This window comes from Ananas comosus, linkage group 5 (genome assembly GCF_001540865.1).
Source record: "Ananas comosus cultivar F153 linkage group 5, ASM154086v1, whole genome shotgun sequence".
NCBI classification, from domain to species: Eukaryota; Viridiplantae; Streptophyta; class Magnoliopsida; order Poales; family Bromeliaceae; genus Ananas; species Ananas comosus.
In genome coordinates, this window is record NC_033625.1 from 5,569,951 (window position 1) to 5,594,271 (window position 24,321).

The 24,321-nt window shown below is 35.5% G+C and overlaps 2 protein-coding genes across 4 annotated transcripts; both read right to left on the minus strand.

Annotated features, from left to right (window-relative positions):
* LOC109710203 lies at window positions 2,838-17,444 on the minus strand. The gene is made up of 28 exons (XM_020232684.1): window positions 17,217-17,444; window positions 17,003-17,068; window positions 16,228-16,276; window positions 15,962-16,137; window positions 15,818-15,882; window positions 14,260-14,569; window positions 13,599-13,665; window positions 13,019-13,172; window positions 12,494-12,661; window positions 12,293-12,403; window positions 11,642-11,851; window positions 10,820-10,921; window positions 10,030-10,260; window positions 9,870-9,944; window positions 9,598-9,672; window positions 9,063-9,248; window positions 8,783-8,941; window positions 8,305-8,397; window positions 7,898-7,969; window positions 7,335-7,452; window positions 6,727-6,905; window positions 6,199-6,280; window positions 5,825-5,935; window positions 5,629-5,735; window positions 4,706-4,783; window positions 4,539-4,634; window positions 3,840-3,935; window positions 2,838-3,531 (listed from the first exon to the last, which is right to left on the minus strand). Exons 3-28 carry the CDS (start codon window positions 16,233-16,235, stop codon window positions 3,370-3,372), a joined length of 3,291 nt encoding a protein of 1,096 aa, XP_020088273.1. The 5' UTR covers window positions 16,236-16,276; window positions 17,003-17,068; window positions 17,217-17,444; the 3' UTR covers window positions 2,838-3,369.
* Window positions 19,601-24,321, minus strand: LOC109710967 (ankyrin repeat-containing protein At5g02620-like). 3 transcript variants are annotated; one of them, XM_020233800.1, is made up of 6 exons: window positions 24,013-24,321; window positions 23,147-23,920; window positions 22,464-22,873; window positions 21,291-21,686; window positions 20,143-20,629; window positions 19,601-19,811 (listed from the first exon to the last, which is right to left on the minus strand). In XM_020233800.1, the coding sequence occupies exons 2-5, from the start codon at window positions 23,553-23,555 to the stop codon at window positions 20,144-20,146; spliced, it is 1,701 nt and encodes a 566-aa protein (XP_020089389.1). In that variant the 5' UTR covers window positions 23,556-23,920; window positions 24,013-24,321; the 3' UTR covers window positions 19,601-19,811; window position 20,143. The 3 variants fall into 3 exon arrangements, with proteins under 3 accessions (XP_020089389.1, XP_020089390.1, XP_020089388.1); XM_020233801.1 differs by lacking the exon at window positions 19,601-19,811 and having other exon boundaries at window positions 19,862-20,629; window positions 23,147-23,788; window positions 24,013-24,319; XM_020233799.1 differs by lacking the exon at window positions 19,601-19,811 and having other exon boundaries at window positions 19,862-20,629; window positions 24,013-24,319.

Consider the following 24,321-nt stretch of genomic DNA (forward strand, 5'->3'; position numbering starts at 1 on the left):
AGTTTACAACAATATAAGAAGTGGAGGAGATATCTTTTACAACAATTATAATTAAAGAAATCAAGTAAAATTCTAAATGAAGCAATAAAGAAAATAAAAGACGATTTAACGATCTGACTTGCTAGCAATTATAAATTATTGGGTCCAAACTACATGCCGATCCAAAATGCTTAATTTTAATTATTATTATTAGGGTATGAGATTCTTCTTCTTCTTTTTTTTCCATTCGATGTTAGACTATTGAGACGTTACAAACTCTTTCCGTTTAGATCCCGACGTCCTCATCAGGTCCAAACTCGATCACAAATACATAGCCAGGCGATGTGAGATTATAGAGTTAACTCTTAAAGGTTCAAAAAGTGGCTCTCAGCAAATCGTAGTATAGTACATTGTTCCGTATATATAGCATTTAAGTCTCACACTTTCGGCTGATAGCTGACTCTGATACCAACTGTAACAATCTGATCCTACTAGTATTGATAACTCGTTGAGCGCAATCACAGATCAAAAAATATTTAAGTTTAATTATTATTGTTCAAATACAAAACTTTCTTTTTCCATTCAATGTTGGACAATAAAGGCATTACAATCCTCAAAACTCAAAATAGAGAAGGGAGAGACATAAGGATTAGTTCTCAAACCTACACATCTAAAATAACAAAGTAATCAAACTCCTCAATATTGAGCTCAAGAAAAGGAAAAAAAAAAAATTGAAGAGAACATAAAATAAGAACAATTATCAATAAGCTCTTCAACGCACTTTGTGATTTGTCTCCGCTATGTGCACCGCTTCGAAAGTGCTCAAAAAGTCTATGTAGATGCTCTACGGAGGTGGACGAAGATCGACCGAAGTGAATCGGAGGAGAAAACACGCGACCACAACATAAAAATTATTGTATTATGAGCAATACTAGCTATACACATCTAGATAAGGTATATCATACTTATCCAATTAAACACTCTCACTTCCTATTTGTCTTATTAAATTTTTTTTAACTAAATTTCTTTAATAACTTTTGACGTATAATGATCACTGAACCTTGTCGTGAAGAAAAGTTTACAACAACATTAAAATTGTGAAATATGTTGGATCGGATAACTAGTTGGATCGGTAGTTCTTTGTGAAGACAAGTTGTCTTCAGAGCAACTCACGAGCCTGCTTACTTATTTAGCGTAAAACCATCAGGGATGGAACCTCATCTGAGTACAGCTAGTTCCTAAATAAAGTAGTGAGAAGACAAGAAGACAGTGATTGAGGGATGTCGTATAGGTTTGTCGATTTGGGCTTCTATGCACCCTAAAATAAAAGAGTTGTAAGATTTGTACTTATAAATAAATATGTCAATGTATTTTAGGTAAAAGGAGAAAAAAATGACATTAATTATTGGCTGGAAAAGTCCAAAGAAAGGGTGACAACCTAGTGGCTGTTACACCAACAACCAGGCGGGACCACTCTAACACTATCCCACTTTATATCATCAGTTTGATAGGTAAAATATTATCATTGAAAACCTGTATATTTTGAAAAAAATAAAAATAGTTGTTATAATATAAAGCTACTATGCTATCGAAAGTATAGAGGATTTGATGCTTTTGATTTTTTGACCCTTGGATCAAGAATTATGCGATTGGAATGATTGCGGTCCCCTCTAGGGTTGAATAGTACTCCTAGGGTTGGATGGTCTCCACAGGATAATAGTATCAATCCAAATGTTAGAAATGATTAAAGGAACTGATCTAAGGGCCAAAAAATCGGAAGCATTAGATCCTATATGCTTTCAATAACATAGTAGCTCTACTTGTTGTTATAAACTCTAGATAATTAGTTGTTAAACAATAAAATTATCGTACACTATACCGCGGGCTTGTCCCGCTGGCCCGTTGCGAGCCGGGCCGGTCCGGCGGGCTCTCTATGGGCCGGGCCAGGCTTGCAGCACGTTACGGGTCGGGCCGGGCCGGACCTGCGGACCCGCTGCGGGCACGATTCATTTCATTTGAGCTATTAGATGACTCATAGCTTCAAAATTTATTTATTTTTTTAAACAAACTTCACCCACCTATTTTATTGCCAAAACTTATATCATCTTTTACACACCTTGGACATAATCACATTGTAAGTGTTAGAATCTTTTATAGCTTCCATTCTTTTATAGAAGTTTTACTTTGGGCCATATTTAAATTACAACCTGCTTTTAGAAGTGAACTTAATGCCTCTTTTTACTTCCATAAATATATTAAACTGTTCTATTCATGTTAATTTCACTACATAAAAAAAGAAATGACATGAAAGCTAGATCAATGTATTTTTGACAAAACAACTTTGTGTGGAAAGTCAGTGTCCATCCTGCCAAATGGTAATTTCTAATTTGGGCCTTTAATATCAGTGTAATTTCTAAGTTGGGACTTCAGGATTATAATATAGCCAACAATTTAGATTTATTGGTTTAAAAAATTCAAACTATTTAGAATCAAATTTAGCTTATATGAAAAGAATTAAGAGGAAACAATAGTAAAAAATTTTATTAAGATTAAGTAGAAAATTTATTTTAGTTTTTAAAAGATTTTAAACGATAACATATAATTTAATTTTCAGCTTAAAAGAATATTTTGGCTCCTTCAATCAATTGATTCAGTTAGTTCGAATTTCAAGTTGGACATCCAAACTGAACACCCAAAATCAAAATTCTAGCTCAAATCAAGCAGTTTAAATCAAAAATTCGGTCAAATTGAACCTTACTGACCAAATTAGATCGTTCAGTTAGTAATGAGTAAGGAACGGTTACAACAATAATCACAAAATAAAAATGTTTTCCACAGGGCCATAAGTCCTAATGGTGGATCCTGCACAAATTTTACAATGTATATTGACACAGAAAATAAAACAAAACAACCGATACAATGTATTAAACATAAAAAAAATTGTCCACAAATTTAGTGCCACGTATTAGACAATGCCCAATTATATTTATCAGATGTAGCAGCGAAGTCGATGGTTTCGAGTGAGGGTGTCTCTAGAATAATTTCACACATCCATTCAACCATTAAATTATGCAAAGAATAACTAACAATGGCAGTTAAGTAGGTTCATTTACTGGTTTTTCGACAAATCAATAGAATACATGAAACCCTAGATGCTGTGACTTGCTCTTCTTCAGCCCCTCATAAGATGATTATCGACTAATAGAGGGTTCAAATTTGCAAAATTGGTTAGTTGTGCTCCAACCGGTTTTTCTCCTCTATTTCCCAGGAAATCAAATTCACTCTACAATTTACAGAGCCTTGCAGGATGTGAATATCGCTATCGGATGATTACTCTTCCTCAAATATATATAGTCAGGGAACTCCTTTGGATCCTCACACTGATGTGCTTCAAGCTGCTGATTTGGGTATTTTGAACTGCTTTTTGAGATATTGGGATGCCTCCGAATCGCTTCTGTGACACAGTATCCTTAGAAGTGTTTTTGAATCCGCTCCGAGTTTGCTTCTGCCTCCGTGAGTCATCTCTTTTAGGTCATCTATGAGCACGCGAGTCTGAGAGAATACAAAGGGATTTTAACAATATTAATATATCAAAAGAGGGAACTAGCTCGAAGGATAGGAGCAGCAAAAGCTATATCAAGTTATATATACTACTACCCGCTTCACCTTTTGCGTGTGAATAGGATATAAATAATTTTCTTTACTGGTCATTTAAATGGAGCCTGTGAAAAGATTAGAAAATATTCTGCCAAACTAACAGCATATTCCATCAAACAAATTAGAAAAACCATTGGATTATAGTTCATCTACTTAAGTGATTTAGTTTACTCTCAAAGCTGTTCTTAGAAGGGAGTTCTTACCTCGTAGCTCAGCAGATTTATTACCGGACGAACTCGTGCGACCAGATTCTCAACAGTTCCTCGAGGCAACCCATCTCCACCAGAGATAAAAAATTCCTACAATTATTGTTGTTTCAGAGTCAAATGATAGTCATTATGGAGAAGTTAGAGATTCTTAAATGACTTGCATTCTCATCTCACTACCTATTGGCACTGCTAGTACTGAAAACAGAAGATTTATCACAGTTCTATTTGGAAGTACACCATTCTTTTGGGACAAAATGAGATAAAGAAGTAAAACAGGAGGAGGCAGCAGTTATTGATCACAAAGGGAACAGGAAAACAGAGATCAACCATGTAAAATAATCCTCGAAAATCATCTATTTACAAATATATCCCTGTAAGATCTGAATTTTCATAATAACTCTTGAACGTGCAGTTCTCACAAAAAAAAAAAAAAAGAAACCTCTAAGTTCCAGAGTCGTCCAGTTCTTGAGATAGTATGGCTTTTGCATATTATACAGTCATTTTTAAACAGGAGAACGTAAGTACGGGGACATATGGGTTAGAAATCACATTTTCGAAAGGACAACATGAAATTTCAGATTTTGCAGAGACATATATGTACACAGGTAATTTTGCAGGGTATGTATGTAAATATCTATGTACAAATTTATTACTCTACAAATGCATATCAACTATAAGGAGGAATTTTCATACCTTGAGAATTTCAAGATCTTCTTCGAGCAACTTAGAATCACTAGGATAGAAGAGACGGGAAGGACCTCCATCTAGTATTACTCGAAGCAAGCCATCCTACACATAAAGTAATTGATCAGATAAAATGATAGTCCTAAACTTTTAAGATCATCTTTACTAAGTCCTACCAAGGATGCTTGGAGGAGCCCCGTGACGACACGATCCCTGAGTGGGTCCACAATGACCCCACAAAGTTGATTTAGCACCTGCAATTAGATCAAAAGGGCATCATCAACAAATCGAAGAAGCCCATAAACTACGTTGAATTAAAATGAAAAAGAGCAAGACACAAAAAGAGATATAATTACTTCACAAATGGATCGTATGATTTGCAACCACCTAGAGTTCTGGTTGAGCCTATCTTTTTATTTCAGTAGGCCTCACTTTCTCTCATTTATCTTGTTTTCTAACGAAAACTGTTTACTGTAAAACTAGAAGTCACTAGAAGATAGCACACCAAGGCCGTCCCAAGAGACATAATTTACATTATATGGCGCCTGCTTAGCTGTTCCTATTTTTCCTTGTTCCTTGAACTAATTTTCATATTCAGAAGAAATTTTAAAATTCAAATAGGAATTTATTATGAAAAAATGAAGTTGAAGCAGAGATTGCCAGATTACATAAAATGAAATTTGTTCGATACACAGTACTCGGACAAAGATGTTATTTCAGGATCTAACAAATCAAAATGGAAATTCTGCAAGTGAAAATATTTTGTGTAAGTTGTTGTTGCATCAAGCTGTACTACTGGAGCCAAATCTAGACAGCAAGAGGCACAGAAGAGCTAACGTGTCAGTTTAGATTTTTGCTAGGAAAGTAAAACTATTTCTCGACAACAAGATGCCACTATAATTAACTTAGTATAAATAGCTTTCAGTTATTAAAGCAAAAGTTTAGCCAAAATCACTACATAGCCAAGCCGCCGAAGAAAAAAAATGGAAAAAATGAAGAAGCAAGAATTCAACCAAGAAATGAGAAGGGTTCAACTGCAATCACAAAAATTCAATCACATCATAAATTTTAATGAAAACGGGATGCAGGAACTGCCTACCACATCGAGAGCTTCCGTAATTGTGTCCAACCGTGCGTGAGATACACTATGTTTGTACAAATTGTCTATAAATGGCTCCCTCAGATCCCAAAATACAACCTTTATCCCTAAACCAACAAAGAAATCATACCATGTTTTACTACATTAGAAAGCTCTTAGTTTCCTGAAGAATACATAGGATGTAGACAATGCTTACCTGTAAACTCACATATCCGATCAATAGCAGAGTTAATTTCCTTTCGACTCCCATCAAATGCATTGTTCTGGCTTGAGGCAAAGCTTTTGGACTTCTCACCAAGTGATCGTCCTACATACAGTTCAGATAAGCACAAACAAAGGCAGTTTCTATAAGAAGCAACCGATTTCCTCACAAAGCTCGATAGACAGCACCACACATGGCAATCGTCCATATCAAACGATTAGTTACTCATGTAGGTAATATGAAATGATTGTAAGTCTTCTTATAAAGAAATGTTATGAATGTTTTGATAAAAACAACATCATCTTCCGTGATTGTTTTCAAATATGCAAAGATGAAGAGAAATCGAACAAGTAGGTAGAGAAACATACTGGCGTTGAATGTCTCGCTTTTCTTCTTAGCCCACCGTTGTCCAATGCTATCTTCCAACTTATTTAATTGGGTGATTGCATACTGTTTGCATAACAAAGTCTTTTATAAGCATAAAAATCCCTAACAATCAATCAATACATATAGGTAGAAAAACATATAGAACTAAACAAACTACAGTGCAATTTGATAATTGATAAAGGCACCTGAACTCTAGTAACAGCAGATTTTACCACCCGACCTCACAGTTTATTTGATTTTAAGTATCTATCCACCAGAACTTAATGATACTTTTAATTGTTAATAAAAAACAGATTGTCACCTAAAATATTCCACAAAATTTCTATGGAAACCTTTGAGTTCTAACTGAACTTGAAGGAACTTTCCGAAAACAATATAAAGAGGATAAGCAGTTAAATTAAGTTTTCTAATTTTCAGGTACCCATTGCAAAGTGTGATATTGTTCAACTGTGCTCTGTACATAAGAACAACTCACTGAAATGTTATTTAAGGAAAAATAAGAAACTTACATAAAGAGTATTCAATCGCACACAAAGTTTCGCTGATGTAAGTGCATTGATTTCACTTGATTTTTTGTCGTCCATTATTCTAATTTCTGCAACGTCCTTCTTCACAAAAGCCTTGATTCCCATTTCCTTCTTATATCGAGTAAGAACAGGCACAGGCGGTATTAGATCGTCCTTGTTAACTACCAAATACCATAAAATGAATCATTTCTCAGAAGTAGCAGAGAAAAGGATTGGGACTCTACAAAGGGAAATTTGAGCAATGAGATAAAAGTATAACTTTTTCCTGCTGTATTCTTGGTATAACTTTTTCCTGCTGTATTCTTGTGGTTTCCAGGGTATTAAAATGTTAAATTGAAGATTTCTACATTAAGAAAAATAGTATGGTATTCTAAATCATTAATGTCAACAAGCAATCAACACATTAAATAAGAGAAAATTTTTCTGAAGTTCAATCAATAACGAGGGTCTAAAGATAAGCAAGGAAAATGCCATTTTGTAGGATCTTTGAGCAAACAAATAATGCTGATAGAAGTAAAAAATTTATACGTAAAACAGCAATCTAGAAATAAACTTGAAATGTTTTATAAGTCGTTAAATATGATGCTAACCTAAGTGTTCAGTAACATAATTTGTATAGGCTTGAAATGCATTATCAAGGCCGCGATAGAGACTGTTTAACTCTCCAACCCTCATCGGCACCTTGAGCCCAAAAAATTGATCAACTGTCTGCAATAATAAAGGGCTTAGAAATTAGTTTTGCAGCATAACATCTTGGACCATTGAAGAACCAGCCATCAAATGTCATGATCAACACGGATAATCATTACGGTATATAAAGTTCAGGTATTTTAATATTAAAGTATGATGATATATTTAGCTACAAGTAGAATTCTTAGAATCATCAGGACTAAGCAATTAAGTATAAGAGCTAGTCATGCATTTGTGCTAGGTTAAATTGAAGAAACATTGATCTTATGCTTTATATGTAGTAGTTTTGGCACATTAAGATATACTTTAATCCTAGAAGCAATCCAATATTATAGGTAAGAAACAAGTCTAATTATGGCACAATAGTTGAGTAAATGTTCGAAATGCCAGTTTTGGTGTTTTCAAATATCAAAGAACTTAATAAGCTAGTCACTAAGGCAACAAAAAAGAAAAGAGATTGAACCTCTTCGATAATTCTATAAACTTCAACAATAGAACTTCCATGGCGCTGCTGAGGTGATATCGGTTCCCAAGCCTGTGAATTGAAGGATGTCAAACTTCGGCCACAAGAATTAACTAGTTAAAGGCAATTGTGAAAGAACAGTACTTAGGAAGACATAAAGAAGACATGAGCTCAACTCAACACGGCCTTCATCCCACCCTAGGTGGGGTCGGCAATCAGCTTACTAAGAAGACTCAATGAAGCAAATAAAAAATTATGAAACGATATCACGCTCCATAGGACAGATTACATCATGCCAGAATTCTAAATGATTGTCGAAATTATTTGTTAATGGATTATAATAATAATTTTATTAATATTAATCAGTTCGGATTAAGAACACTACTATCTAAAGTTGGGAATGTTACCTCTTGTTGAATAGCTCTTTTGACCCAGCCACTGATTCTGTCAAGCTGTGCATTCACCCATCGTAAAACCAGTGTACCAGATATATTCTCAACCTACAACAGATAAATAGATAAACATTACCAAAATGTTCAAAAAAGTGGTTATATTATGTAATAGAGATTATAAAATATGATTGTTGAAATCATTTTTTGGGGTATAAAGTAAGCTCACAAAACTTGCACCACAAGACCAATATGGGCAATTCATAGTGAATTAGTAATTAGTACTAAAATAGAACTCTATGTTATACATTTCAGGTTTATCAGGCATTCATTCCCCCTACACGGCATTAATGCATTATATATGAAGTACATAATTTTGGGCAATGATGTATCAGTGACAGAACAAAACCAACCTACACATTGAATTAGTACAAATTTGAGAATTAATATATGTCAATAGACCAAAAGGTAAAAAAAATATTAGCTAATACTCAACCTGGTACGGAGTAATTTTTTGTCTGCAAATATCCTCAACACCACCATCTCCTACTACAGAAGACATAACTGACATTATGTAATGTTCAAGATTATCAGCTGCTGGGAAGACACAAACCACATCCTCTGTGAGATGCTCAGCTCGATCAAGAAATGGTCTCTGGCACAATATTTCTCAGTTAGCCCTTGGCAAATTCTGAATTCAATCAAGATCCACAACAGTTGAAAGTTAACGGATAAAAGGGGCTTCTGTGCAAAGAACAATGAGAAGTGTATCTCACCAATTTGTGCCCGTAAAGTTTATGGAGAAGGGAGGCAGAAACTACTGCAGCCTGTGAGTGCCATTTTGATAAAATTGGTAAAAACATCGTAGTATCTTTCTTCAGAAGTTTCATGGCCTCCTCTGCAAGGAATGCCAAAACATGTTGGTGCACTGTTTCTGCCTTAGTTTCAGCAGCATGTGTGATCTGTGAGGGGCAAAAAAGAGTTCATTACTAATCAGAGATGTAGAGGCCAAACATAGGTAAATATGATACCAATATGCCAAATAATGCAGCAAAGAACCAAGAGAAACTGATGATAGGGAATTTGAATAATTCACTAACAAGTTAAAACATTAGTTTCTAGAAAAATAAGGGCATCTTCTTAAAATTTATTTGCTGGAAAAACAGGGACATATTGGAGATTTTTCAGCTTTTTAGAAGAATGAAAGATCATTAATAGCAATGTGAAAAAACCAACCTGAGCAAACAACATGAAGCAATAAATGGTAAATAATTATAACTGATAATGTAGAACTCATATTAACAGGCTCACCCTTGAGAAAGCACTTTTAACAGAAGATGTAATATAATGATCAATCTGATCTCGATCAGCTGAGCCCGTTACTTGCTGCAGAGACACAAACAGACATGCATTATATAAAAAAAAACATTCAGTAGATTGCAGGAGCAAATATTTGCTGTTCTCCTTGACTTCACATATTTTTTTAATTAAAAACTCTCAAAATGGTCCCAGAAGTAAATTTCACCAATCATTCATATTTGTTCAACACATTCACACTCTTATGAAAGTCTTTCTGTAGTTACGTTTTCATTTTCTTCCATTAAGATCCTCCTGGTGAGCATTGCGACAGTCACTATTTCTGCCATCATCTCTGGCCCCTGCCAAAAAGGGGGAAAATAAAAGAGTTTAAAAATAGGAAGCCAAGTAAAACGAGTGTCTAACAAAGTATTCGTAGAATCAAACCTCTGAGAAATTCAGATGATAGTCAGTCAGAATCTTATCAGCCCATCTCTGAATCGGAAGTAAGAAAGACTGGAAAAATGTAAAAACTTGATGGCCACCTTCACTCTCATCTGAACAACGTAAACTTTTCAAGTGTAACCTTTCCTGTGGACCACGTTGCTCCTTCAATGGTATTCTCCTCAAATGCTCAATTACTAATGGCAAAATCGTCTTCTCACCTGTAATAACAAACTATTTTTCCAGCGCCAACATGAGTAGAAGTTAATTGAAACAGAGGAGGGATAGAGAGGTGTTCCCTCCTTGAGGCAGACATCACGTTGGAGAACAATCATGCTCAATGGAAATCTAGGTTAGTCAATTTTATGAAGGATCTATATGGGTAAAGGAGTTCACTCAGATCAAACTTGGATTGGGTTAGCCACCAGGGATATTTTCCGTTGGTTTAGCAGAGTGAAACCCTGATTTTCGCTCTATGTAGTATAATAACCTTCAATACGAAAATTGCACCCGAGTAGAATGAAACTTACATGAAGTTGAAATTAAGATATCAGCATATTAGGGAATAAATCTAATATCCGTCTCAATGAACAAAGTTGTAGTATTTTCAAAGGAAATTCAATCAACACTACCAAGAGGCAAGAGCATTACTTCAAGATCCTAGAATATCTAAACAACTATAAACAAAACATATGCAACAACATCAAGATAACCCGAAAGTGTATTAGACAAACACATTAGGACTCTTCAATCGTTCTTGTAAAATTTCTTTTGTATCCTATATTCATTTTACCTGGCGAAATAATACCCATGCATAGCATGTATCATGAATTGTCTCCGTGATTCCTAATATTCGCCAGGTGGCCTTCAGCAGCTCAAGAATTTCTTCCACTTCCTGGTGTGATCAAACCAACAATATGTCAACAATATGTCAGCTAACTAGCAAAGATCATTATATGATTTAAATAAAGATGTAAAGAGACCGCCTAAACTGTAGGCCACTATAAAATACACCCCCAAACCTCCTTGATTTGGACAACCCTCAACTTCTAGTTTATTATTTGGGTTATTTACGTTGATTGAATTCGAAATTCACTTTATATTTTATGGCTCCATTACCTATAAGCATCAACTGTTAATAGAATCCAAATTCCAATGGCTAAAAAGAAGGCAGAACCATTATATTTAAGAGAATTCTCAATTCAACTGATTAACATAGATCAAAATGAGAAAAGTAGAGGGGTAGTTGCACCCAGAAAAAGGAAGATCAAGGGTATATTCAAAGTGGCCCGTATTTTGAGGGGTCTCCACACATTGTTACCCATAAATTAGGCTCTGTTTGGGATTGCAGGGTGATTGCATTAGGTGCAATTAGAAAGTACAATAGGAAAACGCCATGTTTGTTTTCGTACGTAGTTTCACGTTGCACATATCACAATGAGTCAGTTATGATATATATATTTTGTGGTCCAACTAAAAAATGGAGAAGCACATCCCTATAATCTCTCGTCCCAACTCCCTTTTGCCTAATAACGTTAAAGGGCCCTCAATACCAAACAGGCCCTCATAGATGAAATTGTTATATGTACATTCATAACAATGTAAACCAGACAACCTCTGTGAGTTTTCCCTCATCCAACACATCAAAAACACCGCCAAGCATTTTCTCGTATAGTCTGACATTGAGATGATACCCATCAGCCCAGTGGCAGACCTCTCCAGTCAAATCACCGCGAGCTGGCCTTTCAGCAAGAGAAGTCGCAATCTCTCTTAGTGATCTAAGGCACTCTGTACGTTGTATTTCAGCAGCCGATGGTGACAGAGACTAACAAAAGACCACCAGGAATTAGACAGAGTTATTTAAACATGTACTCCTGCAAAATAATCTATTTACACATATATTCTTTTAAAATATGAATTTGCATATATGGCCTTAGAATTCTAATTTCTGACTTATATACCCTTGTACTCAAAAAGTGCCCCTATTTATATTAAAGATTAAAAAACCAACAAAAATAACAACAACGACTACTACTGCTTTAATACAAAACCAACTTCCCCATGAATTAGATGAACTCTCCAACTCAAAAGAAGGGGATTTTTAAAAGAAACAGCATTTTGAGCACAGATGAATATTCAGAGTTTACAGGGTTAAATAAATAAATAGATGATTTTTCTGGTATACATACACATAAAGACTCCTAGATGTGAAGTGGAAACTACGTAGAAAGTTAAAGAAATGAATGTAAAGTTTAAAAAGTAGAACCTCGGACTCTTCAATCTGTCTCATAATGTTCCTCAGCTCATTGAGTTTGCGCCCCATTTCCCCAAATCCCACAACAGGATGATTTATGAGGCCTTCTTCCAGCATGTTTAACTGCAAAAACAGCACACAAAAAAGGAAATATGGTTAATAAGAACAAGAAATTGTCTCAAACTCCTCCTGTACAATTTGTGGAAGACTTACCTGTCTCTTTTGCCACCGAAGATACGCTTTCTTGTCAGAAAACTCTGTTCTTGATACACAGGACAAAAGTTCTAATGGTATCAAGAGATTATCCATCCGTTTCCCTACTTTTCCTACAAGAGCATTAAGCAATCCTTGCCTTGTTCTAATGTCCATCGACTCTGTAATCTGAAGGCGAAAAAGACACAAAAAATCAAGAATAGTAAAAATTAATAATTCGTAAGCTATTAAATCATGACAATTGAAAATTTTCTTGTTGTTTATTCTTTCATCTATAATTTACCGTCCCTAACATACAGTTTGCCTCCACAAAGTGTGATAAATATTATAAAGATAAAAGAATTATGATAAGTTTCTTTAGGGCATCAAATGATACAAAACTCACATGACTTTCGTGCTTATCCTAGTAAACGTGAAAATTTAGCTTTCACACTTATAAATAAAAAGATACTTTAGAGCTACATTGCAAGGCACCTAAAAGCAAATTATTTAATAACTAGATAAACAATCCGCAAGATAACAGACCTCAAGCTGGGCTCTCATAGTCTCCAGCAGGCCAACTAAGCCTGAAGCACGCTGAACTTGCGAAGAAACGCTTTCACTCTTACTACGACCAAGCTTTCTCATCAATTTGGACTTCTTTTCTTTCTTCTTTTCTTTCGATGGCACTATGAGACCCCTACACAGGGAATTACAAATAAATATAATATCATTAATAGTAAGAACTACAAAAAAAATATAGCTACATAAATTCGTACGAGGTTTAGTTTCAAGTGAAAGCAACTAGAAGGTCTGCATGGCCTTGCTCCTAGAACAGCTTTTCTACTTGGAGAAGTAAATGCCTGCCATTTGGCCAAAAAAAAATATGGAGATTTTGATGTGGCCAAAAGCCGAATGAACTTATAGGCCAAAAGGCAAAAGCTCTAATATAAATCTCTACTTACGTTGTTGCAAGAAGCTGTATCGAAGGATTTTAACAAAAAGAAGCAATTAGAGCTTCTTCAAACAGCTTTTCTCAAAAGCCACTTTACCAGAGGTGCTAGTTGGCCAAAAGCACTAAAAGCACAAAAGATACTCAGTGAAATCAAGGAAGATAAAAACCTACCCTGAAGCACCTGCAGAAGCGACGAGGATTTCATATGCTGTTTCACGAAGATCATCATCTGTTATACCTGAAAAAAGATAACTACAATTTATATTTGAAAGATTACATAAACTGCAATAATGAGCTGAGAAGATTTTGAATTCTTAATAAGCATTCTATAAAAGACTCATCCAGTTTTTTTTTATCTCGTCATATAGAAAGATTAAGTGTAATTCAATGCCAACCTGACTAGTAGGTAAGGCATATGATTAATTAATGAACCCAAATCTAACAGATCATGTCAATAGATGACAGTTGACAAAACGGAGTATATGGATGACAGCTAACAAATTTCAAATTTAACAGTTTAGTCCGCAAGTTTTGATCTGTATTTCAATGTCATACTTCAAGTATCAATTTTAACCCTGAAGTTTTTTATTTCAATTTTAACCCCAAAGTTTGGAATTTGTTCAATTTTCATCCTCAAAATTTCAATTTTGACATTCCTTATGTGCTAGTATTTGAAAAAGTAACTAAAGGAAGGACTTCATTGTGAACAGGAGCTAAATAGGGATAATATGAAGACAAAATCAAAATCTGGATCAGATTTCAGAGACCAAAATCTATAGTTAGTCCTAAATTCAGTATGATAAACAAATATGATATTCCTTTTCATAATTACTCGTTGTAAAAGGCGGTAGTCTCAATGAAATATCAGTAGCATTATTGGACTGCCGTCTTGAAAGCCTGAGGCTAGTAACTTCATCTTCTTCTTCATCTTCATCTTCAAAGTCCTCAATATCATCTACAGTCAATTCCTGATCCTCTTGAGAATGAAATGACTGTGAATGAACCGATTGTGATTTCGAAAAACTCATCACTATAGGTGAAGGCATGGTCGCCGGGACAGGTGGCGGTGCTCGTGTTGGTGCTGAACCTGAAGACTCTGGTTTCGTAACTAAAAAGAACTCTTCCATGGTACCATTATCATTCTGACAAACAAACACAAGGCAAAGTCATGTTATACTAATGGGAGTCGGCATGTTAAATAGACTATTTATTAATACTTGTGAATTATTAATGTACATGCAGTAAGTAATATAGCGGCCTGTTTGTCCATGCTACCGTACAGGGCCATGTGATGATGGGTTGTTTGGTCGCTACACTAAGGCCCCGTTTGGTTCGGGGATAATGAACATTGGGATAATTTTTTTTCCTCTGAGATAGCTTACTATTTCGGGATAGTCAAGAGTAAAAGTAAAATTGTGTTTGGTTTGTAGTGCTACTATTTCCAGGAACAACCAAAATTGATTTTGATTAATTTATAGAATAGGAGAGGATAGTGAAAAAAAGTGACGGTTGAATTTGATATAAAATATAATTTAATAAAAATAATTTATTATAATATTTTAAAAAATAGTTTATTATAAATTATGATTCAATAAAAATATTTTATCATAAAAGTATTTTTTTTCAAAATCTACTTAAACTTAAATTTAATAAAAATAATTTATTATAATATTTTAGTATAATTTGTTATAGTATTTAAGTATAAATAGTATATAATAATATAGAACAATTAATAATTTATAATAAAATAATGCATTATAATATATAATATATTTTGTCTACATAATTTAATTTTAATTCAATTTATAATCTTAATAAAACTTGGAATTAAATCTTGGAATAGCACTATTCCACCAAAAGGGTGGAATAGTTTATCACAAGCTATTCCAGGATAACCGGGAATAGCAAGGTTTGACCTGGATAAAATATTCCAGCCCAAAAACACCCCGTTTGGCGGAATGGCAAGGATAACTTTTGTAATCCCCGCTTTATTCTTGAACCAAATGGGGCCTACAGTTTTGCCGTTAACAGTCCTCCCCACCAGATCCTCTCTATAAAATTAAGCAGAAACTTCACATTGGAGCTTCTTTTTTTTTGGCTCCGAATCTCACATCAGCTACTGCCACAAAAGAGCTCCAGATATTTATGTTTCTTAAACATTCTATAGGCATGACTAAGCTAAAGGTGAAACCAAAAGCTAGTTAAACAAGCAGAAAGCATGGAACACGAGAATACTAGACCAATAAGCATGAATATATCTACCACCAACATGTGTGTTGTAATAAACAAACATGAAATACAAGCATACAGAAATTAATTCTAGTCAAGAGCATTTACTATGTTAAGAGATTAAAAAAAGGAGCAAAAGTAGGCAATCATCTGGGAATTACCATTGAAGGATAGTCAAGGCTGTCATGAAAAAGTCTAATAGCTTCTGAGAGATCAAGGGTTTCACCTACATAACCAAATGCCCATCAGAACATAGATGATAAACCATGACCCCAGGATTCTACAAAATTGATTTACGGGCCTACCTTTCTTAGCACAGTTGAGGACATAATCAATGCTAATCTGATCTATATCTACGTCATCCATGGATATGGCGCCGGGTGGCATTACAACTTTCTTGATCAAGTTGCCAGAAAGAATGAAATTGAGGAGCACATGACGATCACGGCGATACCGTTGGAGTAGCTCCACAAAATTTTCTCTGTTTGACATTGAGAAGTACTGCATTCAGTCCGAATTTCAGGAGGGGAAAAAAACAAGTAAAGAAAAGAATGTAGCAACAGATACTTACTCCTCCATAGTAGAACAAATAAGCTCAACCAAGTCTGTTCAGAACAGTACTGCAACCAACATAATTTGAATAAACAGATATTATACATACAATCGTATCGATATGCGTAAATAAACAGGATCTACATAGGGAAATATCGAGACATCTGAAAGTTTCGGAGGTTATATTCTATTTCTTGAACACTTCAGTGCAAAAGAGAAAAGAACACCTGAAGCCAAATTTCTTGAATTTACAAGCCAATAACAAAATCAAATAGGAAATTAGATATTCCCAGCTAAGAAAAAAAAAAAAGAAAACCACAAGCTGAATTCCTTAAATTACATATTAATGAAAAAATAAGGTAGGAAATCTAATTCTCAGAGAAAAAAAAAGAAAAAAAGAAGGTGAATTCCTTGAATTTAAATATCAACAACTAAATTTAATACTCCCAGCATAGAAAAGAAGGAGAAAACTAAAAAGAGCAGCTGAAGCCAAATTTACATAATATACAGAACAATTGAAGGTTGAATTCCTTAAATTACATACCAATAACTAAATTTACATTTAAAAGAACACCTGAACCGAATTTCTTTAATATATATACCAATTACAAATTAAATAGGAATTCCGCGTACCCAGATGCCCCAAGGCCCCCAACCGTCAAAGCTCCCTACTGCTAATGGTACAAAATCTAAACTTTTCGCTAATAAACAAATAAATGGCGCTAATTTAAAACACCCGATCTGATATTTTCATAATAAACAAATAAATAAACAAGTAAGCAGATCAAACCTACCTACTTCAAGTGCTAGATCCAGTAGAATTGCTCCATAGATACCTTAAAGATAACATTTTTAAGCTCCTGAGAGTGGGAACAAAAAAATAATAACCCAAGAAACAAAGTTAAAGGCTAAAGGGCAATGGCAAAAATCAATGGCGAGAAAGAGAGTACGGATCTAGAGATAAGCTGAGACAAGGAGATCTAATCACCGCATAATTCATAAGATTACCTTGTTTCGGGCTCCTCAAATCTCCGAACTAGGGTTCCACACCAACAAGAATCCAATGTGAGAGGGAAGGGGAGGGGAGGGGAGAGGATCGATCTCCAAAGAGGAGTCGCTCGATCGAACCAAGGTGAGAGCGAGAGTGGGAGGAGAGAGAAAGCGCCGCGCCACCACGTAGAGAGAGAGTAGAACGAGAATGGACTAGAGAGAGAAAGTGGAGACTAGAGAGAGAAAGAGAGAGATAGAGAGAGACAATGGAGACTAGAGAGAGAGAATAGGAGTCCAAGAAGAGAGAGAGAGAGAGAGAGAGTGTGTATAATTTTTTGGTCTCAAATTATGGGTTTGATTTAGCTGAAAATATATTGCCGACCCCCTCACCTATATTCGACTTTGAAACAGAACGCTCAACTATTATTTTTAATCCAAACTTCTCAATTTTTACCCTTTTTATTGGGAAAACTTCAAAAACCCCCCCTGTGGTTTCGTGCATTCTCACTTTAGTACCCTGTGGTTTAAAACGTATCAATTTGCCCCCCTGTGGTTTCATTTTTATCTTTTCGGAAGCTTTTTCATTAATATTTCGTTAAATTATATACAAAAAACTTCAGATACCCATCTAGATTTATCAAATATTCACTTTAGTACCCTTTAATTTTAACTTTATCACTGATTTAAGAAAAAAAATAATAAAATTGAAAAGAAAAAGGAAAAAAAGAAACCACAAGGGGGCAAATTGATATATTTTAAACCACAAGGGCACAAAGTGAGAAACTACGAAATCACAGGGGGGTGTTTTGAAGTTTCTCCTTTATTGGGAAAACTTCAAAATTATCAAACTTGAAGTTTTTGAAGTTTCCCCTTTATTTGAGTTTTTACACTTAATTATGTAAAAAAAAAATTTATCAAGATAAATTACTCTATTATTTATTGATCATTAATTGGTGTAGTTTTATTTATTAAAAAGTGATTAAAGTTGTCAAATTTCGTAATAACATCAATAAATTTGAAAACATTCCTTACTTTTGGAATATAAAAGTTAAGTGGTCTGCTTCAAAATTCTCCATAGTTGAGGGTTCTTCGTACATTTTTACATTTAATTAATTTACTAATAATCACGTGTTAAGGAAAATGCTTGATCTACTATTACTTGCTCTCAATTTTTTTAAAAAAAATAGATATTAAATTAATTGCGAGTTGCAATAAAAAAATCATCATATTTTTTTTATATTAATATAATTACACTGATTTTGTCTCTATTTTATTAAAGTAAAAGTTTTCTTTTTAATGCATTTGTGACCCAAAATGGATGGCGAAAGAAAATATATTACACAAAATCATATCACGATATTGATAGTAATTTTTGTCAACTCCTGTTAACTTTTCGTTAAATCATAAACAAAAAATTAATGTCCCATCTATAATTTATCAAATATTCATTTTAATATTTTTTAGTTTTAATTTTATCATTGATTTAATAAAAGAAATTAGTGAAAGAAATAACAAAAAGACAAAAATAAAATCACATGATACGAAAATAATATATTTTAAATTATAAAATACTAAAATAAAAAAATACGAAATTATTGGGATAATATTTGAAGTTTTTACTAAATTTAACAAGTTTTTATCTAAAATTTAAGTACAGTAGCTCGATTCAAAGGACAGGGCGAAGATCACGATGCGACACAACTCGCACAAACAAACAATCTCTTGTAGGGTAAATTGCAATACCAGTCCCTGACCTTTTAGTCAGTTTCATTTTGGGTCTTTAATTTTTAAGGATTAAAAGCCCCACAGTGTTATTGGGCAAAAAACAAAAAAAAAAGGGGGTCAAATTATATTTTAACTTACTCGATAAACTCAATTTGATATACTTATGAAAATAAATAAAATATTTTTTGTAATCAATTCCTACAACCCAGTTTAGTTAACTAAATATTGATGTGTTAATTATTATCACGTTATCAACCATAATACTGCTTCATCACTTTTACAATAGCGCCGTACCAATATTTAGCCAACTAAACTAGATTCGAACTATAATTTATAAAAAATTAAAATTAGAGGACTATAATGTCACACACCTCATATTTGAGGACTAAAAATAAGGATTTAAATGCTATGGTACGAGGTCGAGATCGTACATGGTATGAAATGATGCATGCTGGGCCGTGCCGATACATACCAATCACAAAAAATATGTGTGTCAACACATAATGACATAAATTTTTTTTGTTAACAACACAATATTATAACCGTTTATTATATATCTTTATTAAATTTTTTGAATTTTATTGAGAAAATTATTTACTAATTCAAAAAATAGAGAGTTTTGAGCTGTGTCATTGGCACGGAAGTTGTATTGTGCAAATATTTTATTGGCACGATACAGCACGACAGATGCGGCCCGTACAGGCACTTAAATTCTTAACTAAAAGTGTCATTTACCCCCCAAGAAAGGGGAAAAAGAGTTGAAGGAGATCATGGCTAAATATCATAGTTCAGCAGCCTGCAGAGTGTATGTGAAAATTGTGAAACAGTGAAAGTTCTGGTGAGAGCATATCTGCTGCATCCAAGATAATGGAAACTGGAACTCAGTAGCTGCAAAACACAAGTTGATCTTAGCAGATCAAATTTAAACTCCAAAAACAGTAGAAAATGATGCATTTATTCTAATCTTTAACCATATGGTTTTTGCGAAGCATAGAAAGCAAGCTCTATTGACTGCTTAAATACTAAATAATGATCCTTTCATAACACCTACAAAATCCTCAGCTAAATACTCCGCCGACTCCGATAAAGTATAAGCAGGAACCTTCAAATATATGCATGTGTAAGGACATCTTCACACTACTATGCTAATTTTGTGTCAGGGTACCAAACTTAAAAGTTCAGACAATATATACAGATCTCTGAAAAGTTTGATGCCAACCTTAAAGTGCATACATCTTCTTATACTCATTGTTCAGAAGCTCCGAGTCCGATCCTACCGACAAAGACCACGAGCGTGACTGGCTCGCTGACGCCCTCCGTATCCTCCTCATGTTCTTCTCCTCCATCCTATGAGCGACAATGCAATAGCACATCGCCCCGATCGTCGCGAGCATGATCAGAGTCCCGATCGCCATCGTGGACCAGGCGAGCCACCGGTCGTCCACGACGACGTAAGTTAAAGAGATGAAGGCGGCCGATATGAAAAGGCATGCGAGCCACATGAGCTTGTTGATCACAAAGACCATCCTCTTCTTCGCCTTCTGCTCGACCACGATTAACGATGTTTGGACGATGACGACGGCGAGGGAGATGAAGAGGGCCAGGGAGTCGAAAATCAAGAAGATGATGAAGAAAGCGTTGCCTGCAATGTAAGCTTGCCCGGGGATGACGTCAGGGGGAAGAGGCGGGCTGCCGACAGAGGGTTTCTGCAGACACAGATTTACCGGTAGAAATTTTGGGTTAGCTCATCCTTCGAGATGTAATTTTTACGTAAATTACGTCCTCAGAATTTCAATGCTAGCAATTTATCTCAGTTCTAGTTTCATACTCAGGGTTTCAAACTTTCAATTCGGTAAAAACGTATAAAACTTATCTGAACTTTGGAGCATTTTGAGTTCACTCTCCAACCTTTCAAAATTTTGATTTTGCGGCCCAACCTTTCAATTTATTTGATTTCAATCAGTCAGTGACACTTTGACTTCAAAATTTAAGTTAATTGCCATCAATGAATTTATAATAGTGAGAATTGCATGAAGTATACTAAACCTATAAAGATAAATGACGTATTCAAATTTTGAAGTTAGAAATATTGTTAATTGACTATGATCAAACAAATTGAAAGGTTGGATAGTCGACTCAAGATGGTTCATAATTCAGGTAAGTTCTATACGTTTTCTCCTTCCAACTTTAACAACACGAAGTCCGAATATAGTGTATCTTTTGACACAGCATATTAACAGAAGAACTTAATTGTTACCAGAATAAACTTTTCGGGATGAAGCTATTGCAATTGAATATATGAGGAAATCAAAATCTGGATCATGATTCAGGGACAAAATTTTATAATTGAACCAATGTGGGACCTACCTGTGCGAACTGGCCGGGTACGACAAAGATGGCGGCAAAGGCGACGGTGGCGATGAGCACAGCAACGACGGTGTTGGAGTTGATCGCGTTGTTTAAACCACCGATGTGGAGCTTGTGCAACCGCCTCTTTATCTTCTTGACCTTCATCTCCGTCTGGCGGTTCTGCCGGAGCTGGGATTGAACGTCGTGCTTTATGTCACTCACCGTCTGCTTTAATTGCTTCACGGGACTCTTTGGGGTGTTTACAGCTCCTTTCACAGTCACCGCACCAACCTCACTTAGAACAGCAGCAATCTCTTCGTTGCAGCATTTCTCGGCGATGGCAAGAGCGGTATCGCCGGCTTTATTAACTGCATTGACGTCGATGCCCTCAACTGATAGTAATGCCCGTAACATCTGCAAGAGATTTGGCGAGATCACAAGGAGAGTTAGAAAACATGAAAATCAAAATGATTCGTAGTTCTTACATTAAGCGTCAGGGGTACAATAGAGAGAGATTATGAAGTTCATCGTAAGCTTCTAATTCAGAGATGAATTTTCAACCATTTGATTTTAAGCATAAATTGGGAGGATAAATAGTAGAAACAAACACATAAAATTTTAACTATATGCCATTTAGACGAAGCTTTTTATATTCCCTACATTATAGCCCATTTTGAGGCACCTATTACCGAGTATAATTAGGAAAGTAGGAAAACGGTTTGAGACTTCAGTTGTTTCATATTGAAAAACAACAGTATCATCAAAACTATCTAAGGCTTTATTTGGGATTGCGAGAAGATTGCAGTCTGTGCGGTGAGAAAGTACGGGGGAAACAAAATTTTGTTTGTTTTCGTACGGTATCACTGGAAAACGGAGAAGCGTATCCCTATATACTTTCGACCTACTAGGCACTAGCATTAGATAGGCCTCAATACCAAAAACATGAGCACATCTTTGTATCAAATAGGAAACAAGATACCAGACGATACACCCTCGAAGCATGTGCAAAGAACTTGCTGTTTTCTTATCCTTTTCTCCTAAAAACACGGAGGACAAAGGCATATCAATGATGAAGAACGTCGGAACTCATACACCAAGGCACACTTAATAGTGAAAAAGCATTCGAAAGTCAAAACAAAATCAGATGGAAACAAAAGAGAAGAATGAAATTGTATAGGTATTCGGAGCTACCTTGAGATTGCCCTTCCGTGTAGCAATATGCAACGGCTTGTTCCCCTTATTGTCTTCCAAATGAATGACCGAAACATCGGGTTTCACCAGTTCGAGCACGACATCGACATTTTGGCCTTTCACGGCCATATGCAACGCCGTTTGCCCTTTTTTATCCGTCCTTAAACCGATTCCAGGATCTTTATTTAATATGGATCTAACCACCTCTACATGGCCCATTCTCGCGGCCGAGTGAAGAGCAGTTTTTCCATTATTTCTCGCAATCCTCGCAAGGCTCGCGTCAGTTTCTAGCAAGAGATTGACAATATCTGTGTGGCCTTGCGTAGCAGCAGTGTCGAAAGCAGTAGAGTTTAGTGAATTCGTAGTCATAGCTAGTGCGGGAAAATAATGCAAGAGCTCCTTTACAACCTCTGCAAGTACCAAAAAAGAAGAACAAAAATAGAAAATCAATTCACTTTGTATCAAATGCGTCGAGGGGACGACATGAGTCCATTTTATCAGATGATGTTGGCTAGCTTCAATACTACGATAACAAATTTTCTCAGTTAACTGTTTACAACTTTCGAATCAAAGTTGAGAGCTGCGATGCATGAGAACGAACTAAATAAATGTTATAACTGCATTATCAACAACACCAAATAAGGGACGGCGTCCATCTTACTAAATGCAATTTAGGAACATACCAAGATGGCCCTGCTTAGCCGCAATATGGAACGCATCGAAGCTGTTATTAGCCTTAACAGCAGCCGACTGAACATCCGAGAGCCTCAGTATCTCGCGAACGACGTCGACGTACCCCTTCTCGGCCGAAACATACAAAGCTGTCTCACCATCCTGGTTCTGCTTGGAAACCAAATCTCTCAATTGGGTCTCATCGCACTCGGACAAAATCTTCTGGACATGAGGCAAATTTCCGGCCCGGGCAGCCAAATGCAGTGAGGTGTCCCCTTTCTTGCCAGGGCTGTCTTTACTCTTCCTTTCTTTGAAGCTCTGTTGCTTCTCCATCGAGCCCAGCCGGAAGCTCTTCTGCTTCTCCATGAAGCTGTGCAGTCTTTCCAGGGCTCCGAGACGGAGGCTAGACTGTCTTTCCATCTCCACCCCTTCTCTACTAGCTTGAAACTCCTTTTGCTGACAAATCTAGACCACAATCTACCACTTCAGTGATAAATTTGAGATCTTGTTTTTTCCACAAAACAAGCAGCTTTTTGTTTTGGTTTTCTGGGTGAGAATCTCAGAAGCAGCAGCAGGAGCAGCTGCCACAACAAAATCCAAGAAGTGGGGGGAAAAGTGCTTTTGGTGGAAGCTGGATGATGATGCTAAAACCCCTTAAATCATATAACATCAGGGTCAATCATATAACATGCTCTTTCTTTTTTTCCCATTGAAGCTAAAAACCCAAAGCATTTATTACACAAACCCACAGAAAAAACAACTCCTTTTCATCCCAGAAGCACTACCTAGTACCACAACAAAAACCCCAAAGATCAATAACACCCAACAACCAAAAAGAGAAAATTTTTGTGCCCAAAAATGAAAAATAAATATGTACCTTTTGTTTGTGTGTCCTGAACCCACAGACCCAGAGCACAAAACTCCACCTTTCTTCTACTCTCAACCCATCATCAAACCATTAAAAGAGAGATGGAGACAATCACTGAGAATCTTGAGAGACACTTCATTTTTTATTTTTTTTTATTTTTATTTTTTTTTGTACTTAAGTTCCCAAAGCTCAAGAGCAGTTAAGCTGCACTTACCCCACTACTAATTTAATCTTGTTATCTATGAGTATACTTTTTTTTTTTTTTCTTTTTATTGTATTTGGGCCTACCATTGCATATTAAAAAGAATTTGATGTTGG

What these genes read in the sequence shown, in the direction of transcription:
- LOC109710967 (XM_020233800.1), bottom strand. Translation starts at nt 23,555, where the DNA reads ATGGAAAGACAGTCTAGCCTCCGTCTCGGAGCCCTGGAAAGACTGCAC. An exon ending in GGCTAAGCAGGGCCATCTTG is followed by an intron (nt 22,874 to 23,146) that starts GTATGTTCCTAA and finishes TGGTACTTGCAG; the next exon opens with AGGTTGTAAAGGAGCTCTTG. An exon ending in CACGGAAGGGCAATCTCAAG is followed by an intron (nt 21,687 to 22,463) that starts GTAGCTCCGAAT and finishes AATCTCTTGCAG; the next exon opens with ATGTTACGGGCATTACTATC.
- LOC109710203 (XM_020232684.1), bottom strand. An exon ending in AAAAAATTACTCCGTACCAG is followed by an intron (nt 8,398 to 8,782) that starts GTTGAGTATTAG and finishes TATCTGTTGTAG; the next exon opens with GTTGAGAATATATCTGGTAC. An exon ending in TCGGATATGTGAGTTTACAG is followed by an intron (nt 5,736 to 5,824) that starts GTAAGCATTGTC and finishes TTGTTGGTTTAG; the next exon opens with GGATAAAGGTTGTATTTTGG.